The 17,884-nt window shown below is 37.7% G+C and overlaps 2 protein-coding genes across 3 annotated transcripts in view; one reads left to right on the top strand and one right to left on the bottom strand.

Annotated features, from left to right (window-relative positions):
- The first annotated feature begins 4,064 nt into the window (after positions 1-4,064).
- LOC149007939 (calcium and calcium/calmodulin-dependent serine/threonine-protein kinase-like) lies at positions 4,065-7,132 on the top strand. The gene is made up of 7 exons (XM_089166699.1): positions 4,065-4,819; positions 4,901-4,955; positions 5,068-5,178; positions 5,397-5,629; positions 6,420-6,627; positions 6,809-6,868; positions 6,956-7,132. The coding sequence occupies exons 1-7, from the start codon at positions 4,086-4,088 to the stop codon at positions 7,130-7,132; spliced, it is 1,578 nt and encodes a 525-aa protein (XP_089022825.1). The 5' UTR covers positions 4,065-4,085.
- Positions 7,133-13,007: 5,875 nt separating this feature from the next.
- The window catches only part of LOC149007938 (uncharacterized), a 59,212-nt gene continuing 54,335 nt past the window's right edge, over positions 13,008-17,884 (bottom strand). For both annotated transcript variants that reach the window (XM_089164697.1, XM_089164698.1), the window contains one exon: positions 13,008-15,963. In XM_089164697.1, the coding sequence (XP_089020823.1) occupies positions 15,109-15,963 (855 nt within the window). In that variant the 3' untranslated portion in view covers positions 13,008-15,108. The remainder of the gene's footprint in view (positions 15,964-17,884) is intronic.

The following is a 17,884-nucleotide window of genomic DNA, read 5'->3' as shown; positions in this document are numbered from 1 at the left end:
ATTAGTAATTCTAACGAAAGACAATCAATATTACACATCTGACTTTAACAGCTTGTCAACACCATTAAAAATGAAGAGGGCAATAGTATTTCATAAAGAGTAAGATCTGATTAGTAATCAAGCTATAGTACAAGGATAATAGGAAATATCCCAACCAAAAATAAATAAATAAATAAATAAAACACACACACACACAATAAAATGATTCAATAAAAATTGATGAGGATGGAGTCTCCCTCTCCCCCATTCTCTCTACCCCCCATCCTTCAGCCACCCTTGTATTGGTGTCTCAAACCTGGTTTGCCCTGTTCTCTCCCCCCTCCCCCTCTATAATGCCTTCAAACCTTTCTCTCCACTACCATCAATCCCCCTCTAATGGCTTCCCCTTGAACCACTCTCTCTCTCTTTTTGAGATTGCAAGTTTTCTTGGAGTGAGGCCTCACTTCTATATTATCTAAGATTCCCTCCTCAAGGAATGGAAGCCCAAGGTGCAATGCACACTTCTTCCTCAACAATCGTGTCTTCATCTTTAAATGTTCCAGTGAAGACATCAAGTTGTGAGCTCCCCCATGGTTGGTTGGCTCTAAATCTCTCTTACTAAGACAATAGACTCCTCAGTTGTAGCTCAAGAAAATTGACTATAAATCTATGCCCCTTTGGGTAGCTTTACAGGCCTCCATTTTCATCTCTTGAAAAACAAAGTGCCTAAGTTACATCAATTTAGTGATTAGACAACCCTTGTACATGAATGCAACAACTTGTAGAATTAAAAGGCTATCCTATCCCTATATTTGTGTCAAGTCATCGCTGATAAACTTCTTCTGAGCTCCAATCTTAACTTGGATGAACTGGGAAAAGGATTTGAGTAGCCCTTGCACTTTGAGAATTTCCCCCAATCTAGAACTTTTGCAAAGTCTTTGCTCATTCTTCTTTGGAATGCCCCTCACAAACCCCTCCCCCTAGAATCTTCCTCTTTATTCCCCGACCCCTCCCCTCACCCTCTGCCATCGAGACCTAACCACTTCCGTGCGCCCAATCAAGGTAAAGCTCCTGCTAATTGTAATAACCAATAGGTCTACAACCCTATTCGCACCCCAATTCTACCTCTAGAGAACCCCATTGAGACACCGGAAGCCATCCCTCCCACTACCACCCCCAAAGCTCTCTCGCTCAATGCTGGTCATCTCCTCTTGGGTCCTAACAGTATTATGATCCGTCTAGTCTATGGTGACCACTTAGTGGCCTTTGCTTTCCCTCAGTTGCTCCTCCCTCTGTCATCGTCTCTATCCTATGCTTTCCACCCCTTCCATTGCTTTCCCCCATCTGCTCGTCTCCCTGCACCCTTGCAACCTGTTGCTCCCCCCTCCTCCCCCCCCCCCCTTTCTTGCAATTCCCCTTTCACCCTCCTGCCTTCACCTTCCTCTTTGGAAATTGAGGCTTCCTCCTATCCTTCTCCCTCTCTCTCCTCTCCCTCACACATGTTCATTCCCCTCTAATTCCCTTGTTGGGCCTGGCCCATCTTGCCTTTTCCCTTCTCCTATTCCTTCCTCTTTCCCTCTCCCTTCCCTAGGCCCACCTCTTTTCCCTTCCTTAATTTCTCTAACCTTTCCTGGTCCACTCCCCTCTCAGCCCCTTCTTCTCCATCTTATTCTGCTAGCTCTTATCCCCTGGCCTAGTCCACCTCTTGGCCTCTTTTCCCATCTCTCCTTCCCTCCTTCAGCCCATCTAATTTTCTCCCTAGCCCTCTTTCTCCATAACTCTTCCCCCTCTAATCGACTCTCTCCTCTCTCTACCCTCCTTTGCTTGTGGCCCCTAGCCCCTCCACCTTGGTCCCCCATCCTCCTATCTTAATCCTCCTTGTCCTCTTTGGTTGTTGCTTAGGCTTTTGGTGATGGTGGTCACTCCTTTGACAATGGGAACCCCCCCCTTCTCCTCCCTACCCACAATCGGAGGAGTTTCTATTCCACTTGAAAGTGAAAGAAGACTATATCATGGAGATCAAATCTATTTAGAAGAAGGCAAAAAAAAAAAAAAATGGAAAAATTAGTGTTTTCCCTTTGTTTTGGTTTGTTGGTCAGTTTTTGCCTTTCTTCTCTCTTTCTTTCTTTCTTTCTTCTTTCTCTTTTTCTTTCTTCTTTCTTCTTTTTTCTTTCTCACTTTCAGTTTTTGCCTTTCTTTCTCTCTTTCTTTCTTCTTTCTCTCTTTCTCTCTTCTTCTTCTTTCTTTCTTCTCTTTCTTTCTCTCTTCTTCTTTTTTTTTTCTTTTCTTTTTTTTTTCTTTTTTCCTTCTCTTTTTTGTTGTTCTCTTATTTTGGCTTTTTTAGGGCCATGGCCTTTGCTCCCATGTAATCCCCCCGCCGGGCTTCCTATCCTTTCGAAAATAAATATTTTATTCATCCAAAAAAATGATAAGATTACAACCTAAGGTTTTTTTTTTTTTTTTTTTTTTTTTTTTTAAGCATCAATGGCTATTAGGCTAATTAAGGGAGATTGTCTAACTAGATGGGACTAAGTGTAAATAAGTATCCAAATCTCAAGGATTATACATAGATATAACTTTTTGAATTATAGGGATTAGACTTTAGGTAAAGCTAAAGGGTTCTTGGAAAATTTTAATTCATAATATTTGATTGGATTTGCAGTTCATTTTGGGTTCATTAATGCCAATGGGTCTCTCTCTTGGCAATGGCATGAAAAAAATGGAAACATTCTTTAAAAACTTTATCAAACACATTCTAAATGAATCATGCTTTTGATTATCTAAGCCCTGAACTCATTTAAGACCTAACCCATCTTAAGTCCAAATAGGATTTGGACTTTGGATTCAAAATTTTGACCCTAAAGGCGGATCAAGGCCAATCTAGGGTGACCCAGAGTAGGTTCAAACCGGGTCAAAAGGTCTAATTAATATTTTAATTTATTCTAAGTCACATTAATATTAGGGAATAATCAAGTGGGCTGATAATCTCCTTTTCATTTTAGCTATAATGAAACCTTAAATATATGCTTTAGGTTTGTTTTCATATTAAGTAAACTAGTGGTCCATACCTGTTCTGTTTGTTGCTGCACCGATTATTGATGATATCCGTCGTCTAGTGGAAGTCCCGACTAAGTGTCGGCTGGTCTATTTACCTAGGGCTTCTAATGCGCTTGCACATACCCTAGCCAGGAGGGCTCTGTCTGTGTAGAACAGGACGAGAATGGTCTTTATCCACTCTATGCTTTGTTCAATTTTGTACTCCTTAAAAGGTTTGTTTTTCAAATTTTTTTTTTTTTTTTTTTAATGAGGTTCATCCGGGCCAGCTTGCGCGCACCACGACTACATCCTCAAGGCGCTTTTTATATAATTAATATAGGGGTTGGGCTTTTGTTTTTCAATTCTTGGTAAAGCATTAGCTTTGTTTTACTTAGGTCTTTATCCATAAATAAAAATAAATAAAAACAAATAAAAAAATAAAAAGAAAAGAAAGAAAGAAAGAAAAAGCTTTGTTTCAGATTTCAGTTATTAGGTAATTTCCAACATAACCGAAAATGACTAACTACCTCTGCATCTTTCAACGGCTCTCTCTTTCGCTCCGTGAAGAGCGTTTGAGGAGACTGCATGGAACTCGGAACTATTGCAGGAAACTCAAAAACATACAGATGGATCACAAGAATGATTCAGAGAGATTTCTTGGAAATCTTCTTTTGACTCCATTTTCTCTTCTACTTTCTCTTTTCTCCCCCCATACCAGTTTTGGTTTCTTTGTTTCCTGTAAGAAACACACCATTTGAATTCCTCATGAATCAAATAGAAGAACTTTAATGGGAGAAAACAACGAAGGATTCCTGTACTTCCCAACTTTTGACTTACATCTTAATTCTTGTCCTCTTCTGATTTTTATTTGATGGGTTTCTCTTCCAGATTTGATTTCTGTTTTTTTCATTGCTATTATATTTATTTTCTGATATTACATTTGATTCAAGTTAGCTTCTTTTTATTTTTCATGGATGATGTACAAGTTCTTCATGGTGGGTCTGTAGTAAATTCAGTTACCCTCTATTTGTTTCAGGGTAGACAAAGTAAAGCGCATATCAAGATCTTTGATGGCAGCTCGTGGGCTGAATATGCAAAAAGAAGTAAGGAGATTATCTGATGATTATGATGTTTCCAACGTTATAGGTAAGGGAGGATTTTCAATTGTAAGAAGGGGAGTACAGAAAAATGAAGGAAAAGTACAAGTAGCAATCAAGACTCTCAGAAAAGTAGGAAATCCTCAAGGAATGCATTGTAGCCCAGCAGAAGAAACTAGTGTTGCCCCTAAAGGAGTTACAAAATGGCAGGACCAGTACCTAATTTCAGAGGCCTTAATAAGAAATGAGATTCAAGCTATGATGAAGATAGCCAAAGATGTATCTCCCCATCCTAATGTTATACACTTCCACAACATGTATGAAGACCCAGAAGGAATCCACATTGTGCTTGAGCTTTGTTCTGGAGGTGAGCTTTTCGATAGAATAGTATCGCAGGGCAGGTATTCGGAGAAAGGAGCTGCAGCTGTGGTTCAGCAAATTTCTGATGGCTTAAATTCACTACACCAGGCCAATATTATTCACCGTGACTTGAAGCCTGAGAACTGCCTGTTCTTGAACGAAAGCGACAATTCGCCTTTGAAGATTATGGACTTTGGATTGAGTTCTGTTGATGACTTCACTGACCCAATTGTTGGAACGTTTGGTTCAATTGATTATGTCTCACCAGAGACTTTAGCACGGCAGAAAATCACTTTTGCAACTGATATGTGGTCTTTGGGAGTCCTCATGTATATCCTCCTTTCTGGGTAAGCCACATTCTTGTGCATTCCTCATTTAATGGTTCTCTATGTCTTCAATCAGTCAAATTTTCATTTTGAATATTTCAGGTATCCACCTTTCTATGCTAAATCAAATCAGCTAAAGCAGCGACTCATAATGACTGTAAACTTCCATCCTTATTCTTCAACATATTTCAGTGTGTGACATAGTGTCAATTCTAATCAATAGATGTTCATGACTTACTTCGAATTCATAAACAAGTGGTTTTTCTTAGGGAAAATTCAGCTTTGAGGATCCTAGTTGGAAGAATGTTTCCCCATCAGCTAAGGAACTGATTTCTAACCTTTTATCTGTCGATCCTTCCAAGAGACCAACAGCTCAAGAGGTAATGTCTGAATAATTCATGAATAGTATAGTTAATATTCATGCACAAACTAAAATTTCAAGACATTAATAAACTTAAAAGGAATCCAAAATGAATCTTTATTGAATATTAATTGATAGTTTACAGTTCTCTTCTAATTTTAAATTTTTAGTCCCAATTTTCCAGTCCATTATGTAACTATGAAGAGCTGACTCTTGAAATCTGTATGCACTCAACAGCTTCTCTTGCATCCTTGGGTCACAGGGGATTCAGCGAAGGAGGACCTCATCGATGCTGAAATTGTTTCTCGACTAAAGAATTTCAATGCACGTCGAAAATTTCGTGTAGCAGCTATAGCCAGTGTTTGTAGTGTAAAAGTTTTCTTGAGAACAAAGAAACTAAGAGATCTTGTAGGGTCACAAGAACTTACTCCTGAAGAAGTAGAGAATCTGGAGATGCAATTTAAGAAAATGTGAGTCATTTTTCTCCCCTTCCCTACACTGATAAGAGAAGAATAACAACATATACATGCCCTCTCTCCTCACCTTCCTAAAGAAGTCAGCAACAAAAAATGGTTATTTTATATGTGCAAAATTATCTGAAGACCAGTAAAATAAAACGAAATACACAGAAACTTTTGAGTGTTTGAGCACAATCTTATTAGATCTTCTTCTTTTATTTGGTGACCAAGAGATACAGGAGTTCTGATAGATCACAACTTTGTAGCAAAAGAATTCATGCAAGAGTAAGTTTGGGTCAATTTGGTAGTCTGACGAGTCAAGTTTAAGATACCTATGTTCAAATCTCACAGATTGTAAGGGACCCAATTTTGTGTGAACATTGAATTGGAAGGTAACACACTTTGGTTGCATTTCTGTTAACCAGTTTCTAGATTCATGCTTTGAGTCTTAACTTTTCAACAGCTTCAAACTAAATAGAAGCTTGATTTTAGTGATTTGCTTGATGTTTTCTCACTTGATCTGATTTATATTGACCAAGTCCATTTGAGAATTGATTACTTTTGGTTACATATATTCCAGTTCCAATCAGTGCAATTAAAGATTTTATGGCCTTGGATGCAATGAGGTGTATGCAACTGAGTTATCCACAGGAAACTAAAACGCTTCAAGAACTTGAGATAGTTGATGTCAGAAGCTATTGCCAAATTTTAGAAGTTGACAGAACCTGCAATCAATTTAATTGTATGAAACTATTGAAATCAGTATTATAAATCTCTAAATGGAAATTCTCACAAAGTGCAGGTGTTCAAATGGAGTCGGTGCTACACTCCCTGAATTTGAAAAGGTCCTTAGAGCAATGAATATGTCCTCAATTGTCCCTCTAGCCCCCCGAATCTTCGAGATATTTGATAGTAACCAAGATGGGACTATAGATATGAGGGAGATACTATGTGGGTTATCAACCCTTAGAAAATCAGAAGGCGACGATGCTTTTCGGCTTTGTTTCCAGGTAATCTCAAATTTCTATCTTTCCACTCTTTATTCTTGAACTATATTCTGCATTTCATTGAAGAAAATGCATGTCATACAAAGGTGTAGTTCTGAAACCAACTTTGCTACTTATTCCAGTCTTATTAACATTAATTCTCCAGAGAATCAAAAACTAATATCCTGTTTGTATACAATTGTAGATGTATGATACAGACAAGTCAGGGTGCATCACCAAGGATGAAGTGGCATCCTTACTTAGAGTAATGTCCCACCCTTCTTAACTTACTCAGTCTCTATATCTTGTTCATTGGCCATTGATCTTGATGGACCCAGATTGAACTGTATAGGCATTGCCAGAAGACATCCTTCCTACAGATATGACAGAACCTGGAAAACTCGATGAGGTATTTGAAGACATGGATGCAGATAATGATGGGAAGGTCACATTCGAAGAGTTTAAAGCGGCCATGAAGAAAGATCGCTCCCTCCAAGATGCAGTCCTCTCCTCAATCCGCCCAACGTAATGTTTGATATACTTAATCATCTCTTGGCATTCATTCATTCGACTTTGGAACATTAACAATGACTCATTTGTGGGCAGCATATGGCTTGAACTAGATTGAAGCACTTACTGATCCCCTCAACTTTTTCTTCTTTCAGAAATAATTATGGTAAAGGGTGGAGCAATCTTGAGGAACTGCAAGAAAGATGACCAGTTGAAGAATAATCAAGATGTATTCAAGCTTTTTCTTCCCTTAAACAGAAGAAACAATACCATTTTAATGTGACAATGTCCAACAGAAATTATTAATTCAGGCCAGCTATCATTGCTGTTCCTCTTTCCTATCTAGTCAACTATGCTATACCTTGTTTTGCCCTCTGTATTTTAATTGGAAAAGAATTCAATGAAATCAGTTTCCTGTCTATAAAATTTCTGATGAAAAATGAACAAACATGTCAAGGAGGGAATCAGAATTGGAAGTGGGAGTAATGAGAAGAGCTTATTGAAGCTGGGCCTTCCAGATTCTATGGTTTCTGTAAAGGTAAAGGTATCCCATGGGATGGAAGGCCTGCTCAATGAGATACCTGCTTGAATGATTTCATGGCACCCTTATATGTTTGTCTTAGAAGGATAAATTGGTACTCCTGCTTCATTAGTTCTACCAGGAAGAAAAAAAAGGGATCTCATCAGATGATGGTAACCATCTACTTCAAACTTCATTTTTCCTGAACAAGATGAACCAGATTCAAGGATTTCCCTTGCCTCTGTACCTTGCCTGATCAGATTCTGATCAATTCAATTACTCATGGCTGCAAATATAAATACTGAATTGCCATGCAGAATAGGGTTTCTTGTTGAAGATAACATGGTTGGAAGAATTGTCCCTTGGACATATGTTTTCCAGGATTTGAATTAGGGAGTGTTAAGATGTTCACCATACAAGAGAAAAGATGAATGCCAGGCCGAGACATACGGATTTAGCTCAAAGTGTACACAAAATTTGCCTAAGCCGTTTCCTCCTTATTTTATTGCCCTGCTCTCTTACATAGAGGAACTACTGGAGTTGTGTCCTTTAAGTCAGTTTTGTTATGTTGGTGACGGATGCACAATCATGAAGAAGAACACAAGCAAAATACATTCATAACAGCAAGGAATTTACTGTGGTGTGACAAAGTTGCTCACATCCGCACAAGAGAAAAAGTGATTTCACCATTTCCTAAAAACCTCTCTACACCACTCTTCATTACAAAGTGATACATTTTGCTTGCCCCTTCTTTTCTCCTCAGTTATCCAACAAAGATAATACCTATGAGGAAAGTACAATGACACTTTTTATATGTAGGAAATGGAGATATTACATATGCCATCAACAAAGGTCGAACCAAAAACCTCTTCACTAAGAAGATTTTTTATCATGCTTGTGTTGGTATTGTTTGCACATGCTGTAGTTTCTCGAGAGTCCGGATAGTCTCCCCCGACCGCTCTTGACCACGAATTACACGGGGTCTACAGGGTTAGCGTGATGGGGCTTATTTTTTTTAAATGCTTTTTTTTTTCTTGTAGGCCCTACATAATTTGTAGTTGTAACGATGTCAAGAGGGATGATCCACACTCATTTCTTGACAACTATTAAAAATCCTAATCAAACGGTAATAAGGAATGGGTAATATGGTAATTTTTAAAATTTAAAGACTACTAACTACCATTGTAATAATCAAATTCACTTAATGAAACCCAAAAGCCTAACTAGAAACTAGATTTTGTTAATCTAAAACTAGGGATGTCAATGGTGCGGTTTGAAGCGGTTTTGGGTTGGACTTAACGGTTTCGGGCTCAAATACACCCAGCCCAAACACGGCCACGTTAGAAAAATAACGGTTTCGGGCTGGTTTCGATTTGGTGCGGTTTGGGTTCGGGCTAACGGTCTATACTTGGGTTGACTAAATGGTTTGGGCTAACAATTTATTGTATGCAAGAAAAAGAAATAGTTGAATATCTTGCAATAAGGGCCAAAATTCTATGGAAAACAAAATTATTATTAATCAATTCCCATTCGATAATGAAAAGTCATTCCACATTGTAAAAATTACACCCACTTTATAGAAATCAAGAACTCAGATAGTAAGTAGTAACATAGAAACTACAAGTTCATTCCTCAAGTTCCACCGGATAGCCCTCCTAAAACAAATCTTCAAACTGAAAAACCTTTTAAATTCCAACTTGTGCTATGATTGATTGTCTTGAAATTGGATTATTTGTTTTGTGAGAATGTTGATTTTTCCCCCTTCTTTGAAATCCATCTTTTTTTTTTTTTGTTGGTATTTAGCTTGATATGCAAAGAAATACCTTTGGATTAGATAAATATTTACTTAATTTAAACAAACTTGGTACATTCAATTGGACATTCATACTTAATCCTTCTAATGTCATTTATAAGTAGTAGAAGACTATTTGATCTTTGAATTCATACTCAGTTTTCTAATAGTCTGTTCCAACTACCTAGTGGTAATATGATGACTCAAACAATATTTAATATAAAACTATATAACGGGTTGTAAAACGGTTTATAACGGGTTGCGGTTTGGGTTCAGGTTGAGGTTGGTGTGGGCTCTACCATCCTCAGATCATTAAGGTTCGGTCCGGGCCGGTTGGGGCAATAGCGGACTGGTGCGGTTCGGGCTACAAATTGACACCCCTATCTGAAACCCTAACCGAGTGCCTTTGTCTCCAATGACCCAATCTTCCTTCTATCTCTGGGTTGTAGTGGTTAGATTTTCATCTACTCCCATAGATTATTAGTCCCAGCTAGATTTTTGTTTCTAGTAAGATGCCTTGTCAATTTGATTTTCTTGTAGATGTGAGGCAGTATTTGTGGATCATCTCCCTTAAAGAATGATCTCCTCACAATGTTACAACCATAAATTATGTAAGGTCGATAAGTAAAAAAATAATAAAATGTTTTTCCAAAAATAAACTTCATCACGCTAGTCTTGTGGGTCCTTCTGTGATTTGTGGTCAATAACTGTCGAGAAGCACAAAGTGCTCCCCTAACGGACTTGTGTTTCTTCTGGGATCTTTCAAAACCTGAAACGATAAATGATAGGATTCAATGCAACGGAGGAGGTGATAGGCGTCATCAAGATGCAACGAGTACATCCCCAAGATATCAGTATAGAGAACCAAAACCGCTTCTGCTACATTTACTCGGCTTTTTTCAATTACTTCACCGATGGATTCTTCTAATTAGCTTTCTGTTTTTCAGTAATTTTTGTGGCTTGTTGGTCCATTCTTTAGATATATTAAGTGATTGTATTAGGCATACACCCACGCTCACACGGAATCCAGATCATCACCCCGTCATCTCCTATGGCTTTACCACCACAAATCATGTGGGACCCACAAATAATAAATAATAAATTAATAAAATAAAATAAATTAATAAAAAAAGAACACTTCACTCAACCCCTGGGTCCCCCTGTATTTATGGTGGTAAAGCGGTTGGGGAGCACAGAGTGCTCTCCCGACGAGTAGCTAATCCAGACTCGCTCGATCACATGAGGGTGGGCATGCGTGTGGGTGTGTGTGTATAACTATATGGGTAGACTGGATAGAGAAGATCTGAACTCTTGCATTAGTGAGAAGCCTTTTTCTCTTTCTTTTTTCTTTTCTTTTCTTTTCTTTTTCTTTTCTTTCTTTCTTTCTTTCTTTCTTTCTTTCTTTTTTTTTTTTTTTTTTTTTTTTTTTTTTTTGGTATATGATTTGTAGAGAGGTTTTTAGGAAATGGTGAAATAACATTGAATGAAAACACCTTACTGTTGATTGAGTGAAAAAACTTATCTTAACCATTTTTTTTGGTTTGTGATTTTTTTTGGTTTGTGATTTTGAATGAAGAAAAGAGTCAAACATAAGATTTTGAACACAAGGAGAACACATTCATAATAGTATGTTAACTATTTCATAAAGGCAAAAATAACCTTGAACCAAAAACCAGATGCTCGACTGTTTTGTTCATCTCCTTCTATTATCTACGACTTCTTCTTCTCCCAATTATAAATCAGTTTAAGAAATTTGGTCCATAAATGATATTTTAAACTTAGGATGTGCAACTAATATTGAAAAGTAATAAATATAAACTAATTGAGACTAACAATGTTAATACTAGGAAGCCTGGCTAATAAATTGGATAAGGGCCTGTTTGGTTACATGAGTTTGGAGATTTCAAATATCTAGAGATTTCAAATCTATAGATTTCAAATCTATGGAGTTATAATTTATAAAATTAGATGTTTAGTTGTGGAATGAAATCTGTGAATTCATCCTAAAAAACTATTTAATCGATGTGATTTTTGTGAATGTGCAAATGTATAGCTTTTTTGAAATCTCTGGATCTCACACATTACCCATAAATCTACAGATTTACGTTTTTAGTGTAAAAAGGTGAATCTCTAGATTTCATGAATCTAAAGATTTTTATAACTAAACGGGTATAATTCTCAGATTCATGAATCCAAATATTTGAAATCTCTAGATTCATGTAACCAAACAAGCCCTAACTTAAAAAATGAGATTAATATTATAAGGTAACTAAGGATGACACTGAAAACTTCCCAAACTTAAATGTATCATCCATAAAACAATGAAAACTCGTATGATTCTGTCCTCCTTGGATTGACGTCTAATTTACGTTTAATAGAATTCTATAAAATAGGGTGAAAGTTTTGATTTGGGTTATAGAAAGACCATGAGAATGAAGAAAAAAATACATTTTATAATTTTAGTGGATCTCAGGAAGCAAGAAAAAGGTTAAAAACATATTACTTAATTTTTATAGGGAGGAGAGGGTGGGGGGATTATCAAGACGAGAAGGAAAAATAAAATAAAAACCTTCAATCAACTAAAAATAAAGTAGTTTTAACCACTTTTTCCCCCAAAGAGTCCAAGTTGAACCTTTGAAAGAGGGCAACCAGAGTAATAGTTGGATTTTGCTTGGCAGCAGGGCCTACGTGGCACTGCTCCAAGCAGCCAACGGTTATGATGAAAAATTGGCTCTTATATTAAATCATCATCGTAGATTTTTTCCATGTGCAAAAAAACAAAATTTAAGTGGGAACAGACCCGGTTCGCTAGGTTCAAAACAAACCCTTACAAAACCAAAACCCTATTTGAAAAAAAAAAATAAAAATAAAAAATAAAATTGGCTCTTCTTATGTGCTTCGGATCTTATTCTTGGAAGTGGAGAAATATGTGCCAACAACCTTCCAACTTTTCAGGAGAAAAAAGCTGCAGAATCGAGCGGTATAAGAGTTCAAATTTGCACCAGGGAACGAGTTCAGATCTGCGACCCCGACGTTTGTGCTCCCCGACGCTTCCTGACCACAAAAACCTGTGGGGCCCATGGTGAAAAACACTTTTTGAAAAAAAAAACTTTTTCACCAGCGGGACCCACTGGTTTTTGTGGTCAAGAAGCCCTGGAGTGCTCCCCCGACATGGAGATGATCCGAATTCGGAACCACAGGAAACATCATGTCCGTTCTCACGCAGGAAATCTTTCCAGCTTCTGCTTCATCCCTCTATTTCTTTTTCTCAAAATCTGTCTCCCTTGTTCCCATTTTTCGAAAGGAAAGATCTGTTTAAAAAACTTTTAAAAACAAAGGATTTCACCTAATATTATTGTTTCACTTGCTCGTTCTAGAATCAGATAAGAAACAATGAGGAAAACCCCCCACGACCGCGATAGCACCGGAATGATAAATTCACTGAAAATTCAGATCCCTTTCAAATGAAAAATTCAGATCCGTTCCACTGAAAATCAAGATCCATTCCAAGAATCGCCTCCGGTTTGTTTCTTAAAAAATAACGGTGGTGGCCAGTTAGGTTTTTATACTCTATAACCACGCGAGAGTAATTGAAGCATCAAATTTAGCTTATAGAGTCGGTAAGATGGATGAACCAACATCTTTAGAATCCTCTTCTCTGTTGCAAACCTCTCTGGTTTTTGCTTCCGTTCCAAGTTTCTTTCACTGCCAGAGACGAAGAGGGAGAAGGCGGAGGAGAGGAGATAAGGGTAGGTTAGAGGATTATCTAAGGTTTTTTAGATGATTTTTACCTTGTACAGGTGTTCTTTCATTTCCCCGTTTACGATTGAGAAGAGGAAAATGAAAAGAAGATTTTAAAGTTAGGTTTGAAACGAGTTGATCCACGGTCCGAATTAAAGCCATTAAACCAAGTCATACCACTTAAAAGGAGTTTTGTTGCACATACTGATAATCCACGGTGATGATTTAATCAAACATTAAAGATTTAATTCTGAACATTCGCTATTGGGAGCAGTTCCGCTCGCAAGCAAAATCCGTAATGGTTTCATATCAAAATTTTTAAATTAATTTCCAATATATTTTTTGACTAACATGATTTCATTATGCACGATGATCAGAAGATGTACCCAAAGCAAGGATTGGGCTATAATAATTCAATACGGATCACAATGTGTACAACTTTATTTCTCACTTAACTTCAAAGGTTTATTTACTTGCCAAAGAACAATGCCTCAAAGTATGAGAATAAGATTACGAGTTTGAAAATCTTTAGGACGAACAAAATCCCATTATATATTTTAATAAATATAAAACTATCCCACTAAGATGTAGTTGAGCGTGCATAACCTAGATGAACCTGAGGTTCAAAAAGAAAACCTTTTTATTTCTCATGCCTCACAAAAACTTTCCAGACCTGTGATCACTAGGTCATAATGGTGAAAATTTACCTTTAAATTTTATTGCACCTTCATTATGCCTTGAGGAAGTAATTAAGGAGAAAAGATGTGAAAAGAAAAATGCTTCTATTGAAATCTTACATTTCATAGTTTTTTTTATTAAAAAAATGACATTTGGGTGAAAATTTTCAAGTTTATTAAATATATTACCCAAAGATTTTTCGCACTAACTTTATTATAACACAAAGGTAAAAATAACATAGAACATAGACAATGAGGAAGACCAACTAAAAACAACCAACAGTGAGGAATAAGGTCGTATAAGGTTAAGAAAACCCTAAAAGGGTTGATTCAGGCCTTCTGGGTTAGGCTTGGGTTTAAGGAAGAAATGACCCTATCCACCTCCTTGACATGCCTAGTTAAACATAAGGGAAAGATCGACTACAAAGCCACCACATGCCTAATCAACTTGTGGATGGAGAGGCAGTGAAGAATCAGGGGAGAGAGTCTTCTTTCTAAGCAAATTACTCATATATACTGCACCTAACCATATGAAAGAAGAAAGCAACACACCACACACACACACAAAATTATCAGCTGAAAATAATAAATCATATAAATAAAGAAGGAAAAAAAGGGGCAGAGAGATCTCACAATGTCTTGTAACCTACCACTTCGAAAGACAAACAGGATCCCCAAAACCCTATTCGACAATTCTAGGTATCAAGTATGGTATAAGAGTGTGGACCTTCTACTTGTCAGGATAAAGGTATGTGCTCCCCTCACACTTCTCCATCACAAATTAGCAAAGAACCACAGCTTTTAAGTTCTGACAAAGTGAATCAAATGTGAGATCTTAGTGGGCCAGCCATGCGTTCCCCCTCCTAATATGTGATGAAGAGGTGTGACAGGAGCACATACCTCTACCCTGATGGGTAGAGGATCCAAACTCCCTTCTATAGGGTTCAGCATCCCTCCCCCACCCCCAACAAACATGGGTTTGCTTCATCACTTTTTGGATGCAGATACAGGAGTCAGTTACTATCAGAAGACCTAAAATATGTAGCCAATCCAGCATCATTTTCTTCACCATAAGTCTGCTTGTTAAACTCTATTAACCTAATATTTCAGGCTCAATTTGGTTAAATCTAAGTTGCCTCATTCTACATTTGATTTGACCTAGCTTTCTACACCTTGAAAATAAGCTAGAAAACAGTTAATTTACAAATTAAGACAGATGAGGTACTTGGTCAACCCTCTGTCCAGTATAGATTATTCTGAGAAAATCACTGCCGAGGAACTGGGGGAGTTGATGGCTGATGGTTCTGCCCATAGAACCCAGTACCTGAAGGTCGGTAATAACTTCCTGTCACTGGCTGTGGCTGCTGCTGCGGCTGCTGTGATGGCTGTTGGGGCTGGGTGCCTGGTCTTGCTAAACCCATTGCCACATGTGTGGGCAAGGGGGGAGGTGGTGGTAAGTTTGAAGTACCATACCCATAGGGCATCACTCCAGCCATCATACCTGAGGATTGTGGATAAAGGTGTGTAGGTGGGGGTGGTAACGGTGGTGGTGGTTGGAATGGAGGCTGTACCTGAGTAGCTTGGGACATTGGCTGGATGCTTGGAGTTGAGGCTTGGCCAGGCGGGAGGGCAGAATTGGTCAATGATTGCTGTTGTAGATTGGCGTAGTATGTTGTACTGCCCATTTCTGAAACTGGCATTGGTTTCTCAAGTTTGGGACGTTTTTCCATAGGAAATGGTAAACTGGTTACAAATCGTCCAGAATTTGCACCACCATTCATCGACGCTGCCACTTCTTCCGCAACCAGTGATGACAGCACAGAGGTGAGCATCTGCGCAGAAGATGTAGAGGCAGCAAGCTTGGCAGCAACAGCTGCTGCTGCTGCTTTCTTGTTATCTTCTTCTGTTGTAGATTTTGAGGCCACAAAGGAAGTGACAGGTTGCATCAGAGGAGGTTGAGTTATGCCACTTGTTGGTTGAATTGAAAGTGGGCTTGGTTCACCCACCTTCGTTGTTTCAGCCGGTACAATTGAGCTGTTGATTTGGCCTGGACCTGAAACTGAGCCTGAAGAGAGCCTCTGTCTCATTTTACTTGCCTGATCTATCTGAGAATGAGCAACCTGCAGCAATAGATCATTCAGTCAAACCAATAAATTCAATCAGAATGGGTACATCATTAAGCCTACAAAAAGTAGCCAAACACCTCGAGCCGTCCCCGCTGTGAAACATCAAGCTTTTTTCATTTGAAATTTGGGTTGTTACTGTTCATGTTCACGTGAACAGTGTTATGCCATTATTCCTTGTTTCCTTTTTAGATATGCTACTCTTTCTAACGTAGGAATCTTGCTACACAAGTTTTGGTAGCTTCTAGAAAGCATAATTTCTATTTTCTATTAGTTACTAATTTCAGAACTTTCCTTTTTCAGTACTTTCTATTTTGGACAGGTTTTAGGAGGTAAGAAGACTAAAAAATTCTGTCCATAAGTTGTACTTTTGATTTTCTTTATTAGAGGGCAAGATGGCATGCTTCTCAAGTTGTAATCTAGACTAATGATATCTATAAATAAAAGGCTGCAGTTCTAGGAATAAAAAGCTAGAATCGCAGGCTTATATGATTCCTATCAATTCTTCTTCTTTCTTCTTATCTTCTCTTCTTATTTTTTCTTCTTCTTAGTTCTTGTTATTGCAATGTTTTGGTTGATTAAAGTTTATTTTCTAACAATGCCCAACCAGAAGAAAATCCCGATTGGATAATAAACCACAATAGTAACAGCAGGTATATATATTTTAAATTTCAAAATATGAGATCAACACTGGGCAATACACCCAGCAACAGCTGGAAAAAGTCATGGAGCGGCTATAAGATGATGACATTGCTACTTACTTGGACCCTGCTATTGGCATTAACAGCAACAAGAACAAATAGAGGAGTTCAACAAGAAGGATCTCTCTTATACTTAAGAAAGTGTATTTTTCAATCATTTAAACAAAATTAAAAGCGACAAGAAAACACCATCCTATAAGAACGAGAATCTATTCAACATGGATGCCAAAAGATGAGAAAATGCCACACCAGCCTGTTTCAAGCAAAAAGGATATTCAACATGAATGCCTAAAATTTCTGTTTCACATGCCACGGATATTTAATTTACAAGATAAGAAATTTTGAGTATCTAAAACATTTTGTGAACACTTGTTCAGCATGAAGTTAAATAATCAAGAGACAGTTTCAAACCAACATTCACTTTTACTTGCCTACTTCCAATGAAAGATTTAGGGAACTTTTACTGTTTTCCCCTCAAATAAAGGCAATATAATCTTATCAGCAGGCATTATGTTGGCAAATACAGTATGCCAGTGAGTTTGCAGTGTGTTTACAGTTCATTGATTAGGATTTAGGAAAAAGAGAGTCAACCCTAGGAATTCAGCACTTATAGCATCCCAAAACAGTACACTGTTAATGGTAAAACAACACAATGCCACAATTTACAATGATGAACTCTCTAATTATAATGCAGATTGAATACCCCAATCTAGGCAAATCATTAGCTTCTGGATTGACTGCTCTTAACATCCAAGTTAATAAGCAATTGAACCTGGTTGCGAAAACCTCCAATGAACCTATTCTAGAACCTGAGAGAGAATCACTATATGGCTCTGAATGAGTAGGCTTGTCCTGATCCAGTTGATAACACTGCTTGAAATTTCTTCCACAATCACCTAATGATAGCCCGTTGAAATAGAAAATATCAACCTCACTGTGAGGGATTATCCTAAAGGAAATGATCTTTTCTAGTTGGACCCGAATGTGCCCTAGCAATTGATTCACCAGACATTGTAAGCAATACATATATGCACAATGTACCTGGATCACTCAAAGAACAGCCTTCAAAGTTCAATTTGTCCCTTCTTTCCAGCAGGGCTCATCACAATGTAATAAAACCATCATCATCACTCAAGAATAAACCGAATAAATCTAATCCCAATACGTGAGGAGTTGTCTTAAATTAGTCTTTCTCACTGCCTAACAGGGTACACTTC

The sequence above is a fragment of the Hakea prostrata genome, chromosome 8 (genome assembly GCF_041222555.1).
Source record: "Hakea prostrata isolate BN-2017 chromosome 8, UWA_Hpros_2, whole genome shotgun sequence".
Lineage (NCBI taxonomy): Eukaryota > Viridiplantae > Streptophyta > Magnoliopsida > Proteales > Proteaceae > Hakea > Hakea prostrata.
The sequence above is the reverse complement of the archived record's forward strand: the minus strand, read 5'-3'. Positions and strand labels throughout refer to the sequence as shown.

Bases quoted from the DNA above. Each gene is read 5' to 3' on its own strand.
- LOC149007939 (XM_089166699.1), top strand. From the start codon at position 4,086: ATGGCAGCTCGTGGGCTGAATATGCAAAAAGAAGTAAGGAGATTATCT. The intron at 4,820-4,900 runs GTAAGCCACATT...TGAATATTTCAG, and splicing joins ATGTATATCCTCCTTTCTGG to GTATCCACCTTTCTATGCTA. The intron at 4,956-5,067 runs GTAAACTTCCAT...GGTTTTTCTTAG, and splicing joins AGCAGCGACTCATAATGACT to GGAAAATTCAGCTTTGAGGA.